Source organism: Pseudopodoces humilis, chromosome 2, assembly GCF_049639895.1.
Source record: "Pseudopodoces humilis isolate 2021_Gansu_Grassland_sample_001 chromosome 2, ASM4963989v1, whole genome shotgun sequence".
Taxonomy (NCBI): domain Eukaryota; kingdom Metazoa; phylum Chordata; class Aves; order Passeriformes; family Paridae; genus Pseudopodoces; species Pseudopodoces humilis.
The window spans coordinates 24,190,938-24,196,937 of record NC_142201.1 but is presented as its reverse complement, the minus strand read 5'-3'; the positions used below and the strand labels follow the sequence as shown (position 1 = coordinate 24,196,937).

The following is a 6,000-nucleotide window of genomic DNA, read 5'->3' as shown; positions in this document are numbered from 1 at the left end:
TGTCAGAAAGAAAAGTCCCCTGATATACATCTTTTAATTAACATTGCAAAACATTCCTTTCTGTATGCAGGTGAATAATTTACACACAATTCACTTGTATTTCTAATCCTTATCACTAAATACCTTTTCTTTCTTCCAAGTTTGATTTATTTTGAAAAAAAGTCAAACTAGCAAAGTGTATTGTATGATGAGGGAATTCAGGATGAACACTACCAAGAGTACTTAAACTGCATTCATTCTCCCACAAAGCGAGAGCATAAAGGTGACTCCAACTGTCTTACCCAAGTTTTGCATTATTCACTTAATGGATCCAATTTTATTATAAATTTTTTTGGGTTTTATGGTTTTGGGTTTTTTTTCCCATAATGTTGAGCTATGAGCCTGGGATATGTTAACTTTTTAGGCCCCCTCTTGTCAGCAAGCCAAATGCAAGAGACAACTCCATATTCTTTGCATCAGGAACCTTTCCCCAGAGCAAGAAGCACAAGCAGAAGTTCAGGTCCAGTTCAGCCAGCGTCAGTATTGGACAACAGATGTACCACCGTCATGAAGTCACCTACTGTCTGCATCCCATGGAGCGTGTTCCAGCCCTCAGTCTCAGCTGATGCCCATGGAAGGGGGCTGACTTATTAAAGCAAACTATAGAAAATAAAATTAACAGCTTAAAGCACCTTAAAAAAGAATGTTATTGTCCATAGGACTACATGGAGGAATTGTCTTGAAACATTTTTTGATTTGATTTGTGCTTACAGCACAGTCACATATAAACTCCAATTACTGTACTGCAAGGAATTCTGCATTTCAGACACATCTTTTGCTCCCTACATTACTAGTTTCCTAAAATTTGGATGGAGGTTGGATTTGCACCCCAACAACTGAAAAGAATTTTGACTTCTGCAATGTGTCCATCCATCTGGGTGGGATTAATTTTATGCTCTTTGTTACTGCAGTATCTGTAGTAGTCTTTTACTGTGACTACATGCATAATATGCAAGGCTTTTAAAATGGTTACCCTGAACTACCAAGGTATTGGAGAGGACAGCAAAGCCAGCAGACCTTCTCAAGGGTGTGTAAGGGGCTGAGCCTGTTTGGATGCCAGGTGCCCACCAAGCCACACTATCACACCCCACCTTCTCAGCTGAACAGGGGAGAGAAAATAAGACAGAAAACAACTCATAGGTTGAGATAAGGCAGTTTACTAAAACCAAACTAAAACCAGGCTGAGAGCACACAAGCAAATGCAAAAACCCCAAAGATTTTATTCTCTACTTCCCATCAGCAAGTGATGTCTGGCCACTTCCTGGGAAGCAGGGCTTCAGGACACGTAGCAGTTGCTCTGGAAGGCAAACGTTGTGAATAATGAATGTTCCCCACTACCTCCTCCTTTTCTTAGGTTTCATATCTGAGTAGACATCATATGGTATGGAATATCTCTTTGGTTAATTCCATTCAGCTGGCCTAGCTGTGTCCCCTCCCAAGACCTTGCCCACTGCCAGCCTACTGATGTGGGGGCAGAATGCTGGAGAGACAGCGCTGGGGCTGTGCCAGCGCTGCTCAGCAGCAGCTGAAACATTGCAGTGTTGCTAGCTCCCAATGCAATGGGGAAAACAAACTCCATCTCAGCCAAACCAAATACAATCTCCACCCCTTATTCCATACCATTTGTGTCATACTCAGATCCCACAAAATTTAATCTTCTAACTATCCCACTGTATTTACTTCTCATTACTGAAATCCCTTTTTACCAGCACCTACACCTTAAACTACATCTTTAAACCATCTTTATACCAAACGTACCGATCCATACATTTTCATTAACTATTATCCCCAGTCCTTTCACAGATAGATATAATTTTCCCATTCCCCATGCTTCCTCTGCCCCTCCAGACATTCAGAAACAGTCCATGACTTGGATTCCGTTCCATCAAGGTGGGTGCTCAGGACAGGAGAAGCAGCGCACTTGATCATTGGGCACGGACACCAGCGTGGCTCGTGTTGTCATTGCAGTCTCCCTGCTCCCTGCAAAATTCACTCTTCACCAGTTCATCTCACTCCGGCTGCTTTACTTCCTGCAACATAAAACTCACACCACAGATCATTTTTCCCCAAGGTCAAATCTCCTTGAGGCACACACCAGGTCTCCCCTTCCTTCCGCATTACCCACCAAGTACACCCAGGTCATCAAAACACAAATGGGTTTGTCTTTTCCCAAGGGAGAAATCCACACTGACTTCCCCAGCTACTTCCCTATGTATGGTACAGGGACCTTGTCTCCTCCCACAGCTTGGGCAGGACCAGGGCGGTTAGCAGATCCCCTAGTGTTAACCAGCCAAGTGGCTTCTGCTAAATTTGCATCCCAGTGCTTCCATACCCCATTGGCCAAAAACTCTCAACATGGTCTTCAGCAGTCCATTATACCTCCCAACCTTTCCAGAGGCTTCTGGGTGGTAAGGGGTGTGATACACCCTTGAAAGATGGCAGAGCTGTGTTTCCACCCCCTGGGGCAGTTGATTCCAGGTTTATTTGATAGTCTCCCCATCAATGGTCACTGACTCCCACAGTCAATGCTGTGACTTCATTTAGGACACAATAGCCTATGCTAGCCTCCATTCTCCATCAGGCTTTTGCACTGGCCATATGGGACTGTTATAAGGTGAGTGAGTCTTGCAGATGACTTCTTGGCTCTGCAGTTGGTGAATTGGCTCATGGATGGGAGCCAGGGAATCTCGGTTGGTGCGATACTGCTGACAAGGCACTGTCTTGGTAGCAATTGGCACCTGCTGTTCTTCACCTTGCAGCAATCCTACAAGGAAGGGATGTTCTAAGAGGCCAGGTGGGGTGGATAACTGCTTGATCTTCTCTGTATTCACAGTAGCCACACCAAAAAGCCATTGGTACCCCTTTAGGTCCCTGAAGTACCCTCTCCTGAGAGAGTCAATTCCAAGGGCCTCTGTCACAATTGGGCACTTTTCCCACTTGTCTGCTGTTAAGCTCCCTTCAGCCTCCCAAACAGATGGTTTTTTGCATCACTTTGTCAATCCAGAGATCCAGATGGGTTCTGAGCCCCTGTACCCCAATGGCACCAGCGTACACTATGTACCAGTATCTACCAAAGCCTTATATACTTCTGTGGGTATGATGTGCCAGGCTATAAAATCCAGTCATCCCTTTCCTCCTCCTGGCAGAAGGGAGGGACCCTCCATTCTTTTTCCTGGTTAGAGCATTCACTGTCTGACGCTTACAGTGCCAGACCAGAAGTCCCTTCACCAGGATCAAGAGAGGCAATGTCAGTTCTTCTATGTCTGGGGAGTTGCTGATTGCTGTTTTATGTCTGCAGAAACTACACTGACAGCTTTGTTGGATGGCCCTTCTTCTCCCTTCTCTCACAGCTTTCTTCTTTCTCCGCTCTTTTCTCTCTCAGTTCACGGGCACGGGCTTCCAGCTTAAAGGTGGGTTCACCATCCCACTTCCTCATGTCTTCCCCCTGATCACACAGAAAGAACCACAGTGCACCACGTGTCATGTGTCTGGGGCTCTCTTTCCCTCTGATCAGGGCAGGAGAAGACTGATTTCTTGGACTACCCTTGGCAGCTGAGGTGCTGGCCTGTAGGGATGAGGAGGTACAAAGAGTTTCTTCTAAGTTTTGGAGCCAAAGAGACACTCTCTCTACAGTTGGTGTCTCCATTTCTGGGTAATACATTGCTGCCAAACTGTTAGAATATGATGCAGGGGCACTTTGAATTACCTTCCTCCACATGGCCATTGTGCAAGGGACATCCTCTGGATCTTTAGAGATGTTATCATTTTTTAGATCACTATAGATGATTTCCAGCACTGCTAATTCTCTCAGGTATTGGATACCTTCATCTGCAGTGGTCCACTTTCCTGGGGAGTTCACAAGATCTTCCTTAAATGGATGTCTTGCCTTCACACTTGAGAGGAGTCGTCTCCAGAGACTGCAAATTGCTGTCTCTTTTCCAATTCCTCTTTCAATTCCCCGATCTCTAGCAACGGATCCCAGCTGTTGGGCTTCCCTACCTTCCAGTAGGTGACCATTAGCCCCACAATCCCAGCATCGAAGCAGCCAGGCAGAAATCCGCTCACCTGGCTGGCGGCTGTAATCTTTCTGCAAGTCTTGAAGTTCTGATGATGTCAGAGACTGGGTAATTTCTGTCTCCTGTTTGAATTCTTTCACTCCTTTCTTTGATTTATTTGTTGCAGGACTGGTTTCTTGATCAGACCCTTCCTTTCCTGATGATTCTTCTTGTTTTTCTTCTTCTTCATCCTTTTCTTCTTCTTCCTCTTTTTCTTTTTCTTCTTCCTTTTCTCCTTTTTCTTCTTCCTCTTCTTTTTCTTCTTTTTCTTCCTTTTCTTTTCCTTCTTTTTCTTCCTTTGCTTTTTCTTCTTTTTCTTCCTTTGCTTTTTCTTCTTTTTCTTCCTTTGCTTTTTCTTCTTTTTCTTCCTTTGCTTTTTCTTCTTTTTCTTCCTTTGCTTTTTCTTCTTTTTCTTCCTTTGCTTTTTCTTCTTTTTCTTCCTTTGCTTTTTCTTCTTTTTCTTCCTTTGCTTTTTCTTCTTTTTCTTCCTTTGCTTTTTCTTTCTCCTCTTCTTTTTTTTCCTCTTCTTCTTCTTCCTCCCTTTTTAATTGATGATAAAGACTTGTAGCTCTCCTTGTCCACCTTTTCTTTTCCATTAGAGGGACAGTTACAGTAGTTGTGGTCTGGGTTCCTGTCTCAATCATCATGTTCTCAAACACAGTTTGGGTCCCTGCCTCAGTCACAGTCCTCTGAGAGTGCTGAACAGTGGCTCGGTAGGCACAGGCCAGGCCCCAGCACAGGGCCAGAAGCTGCTGGTTTTCATCAGGTTGGGCAAGGCACCCCTCTATCAGCTGATGGGTCAGTTTGTCAGGGTTGATTACCTGCTCAGGTGTAAACTCCCAGGCAATGGGAGGTGATAACCGCCCTAGGAACCTGCCCAAATCCTTCCACACACCCTGCCACCCAAGAACTGACTTCTTCGGGGAACATTTTGGTATCGCCTCACTCAAAATTTGTTTTCTCGCACACCACCATGATACCAGATTCCACAAAGCCCATGATATGCTTACAGTACTAATTAAACAGATCATGTAAGGATGAGCAAGGACTGTGGGAGCCTGCATAATAAAAGAATCCACATCAATCCGGGGTAGGAAGAGAGAGATGTATTCCCTCATTGTCTCCACAAGATAGCTCCCCCAGCACAGCAAGGCCATCAATGCCAGGGAAAAGCACAGAGCCATTGTTTGTATTAACATGTTCCCAAACTCAGCAAAATAAAGAGATAAGCAATGCAGCTGACAAACTGCGTTCCCCACAGGAGCTTGCTACTGGATAACTAATACCACTATAGCATGCAATATATATAAATAGGTGGTGTTGTCTCACCCCACATTAGGCATCAGAAAGGGCTGTGGTGTGTTGAGGACTTGTGGTGGGCGTTGGGCTGGATGCCAGGTGCCCACCAAGTCACACTATCACTCCCCCCTTCTCAGCTGGACAAGGGAGAGAAAAATAAGATGGAAAACAACTTGTAGGTTGAGATAAGGCAGGTCAGCAAAGCAAAAGCAAAAGGTTGAGGATGCACAAGCAAAGAAAAAAAACCCAAAGATTTTATTCTCTACTTCCCATCAGCAAGTGATGTCCGGCCACTTCCTGGGAAGCAGGGCTTCAGGACACGTAGCAGTTGCTCTGGAAGGCAAATGTTGTAAATAATGAATGTTCCCCACTTCCTCCTCCTTTTCCTAGCTTTTATATCCAAGTAGACGTCATATGGTATGGAATACTCCTTTGGTCAGTTTGGGTCAGCTGGCCTAGCTGTGTCCCCTCCCAAGACCTTGCCCACTGCCAGCCTACTGATGTGGGGGCAGAATGCTGGAGAGACAGCGCTGAGGCTGTGCCAGCGCTGCTCAGCAGCAGCAGAAACACTGCAGTGTTATCAGCTCCTTTCTAGCTCCCAATGCAA

General features: G+C 45.2%; 1 protein-coding gene across 1 annotated transcript; it reads right to left on the bottom strand.

The window, feature by feature from the left end:
- Positions 1-1,276: 1,276 nt before the first annotated feature.
- LOC148184808 (uncharacterized) lies at positions 1,277-5,968 on the bottom strand. Its single transcript, XM_088051671.1, has 2 exons — positions 4,618-5,968; positions 1,277-4,233 (listed from the first exon to the last, which is right to left on the bottom strand). Exons 1-2 carry the CDS (start codon positions 5,291-5,293, stop codon positions 3,341-3,343), a joined length of 1,569 nt encoding a protein of 522 aa, XP_087907797.1. The 5' UTR covers positions 5,294-5,968; the 3' UTR covers positions 1,277-3,340.
- Between the last annotated feature and the right edge of the window lie 32 nt (positions 5,969-6,000).

Excerpts from the sequence above, each read along its gene's own strand:
- LOC148184808 (XM_088051671.1), bottom strand. The coding sequence starts at position 5,293 with ATGTTAATACAAACAATGGCTCTGTGCTTTTCCCTGGCATTGATGGCC. Across the intron at positions 4,234-4,617 it reads AAGGGAGGAAGAAGAAGAAG|AAGAAACCAGTCCTGCAACA; the intron begins AGGAAAAAAAAG and ends AAGGGTCTGATC.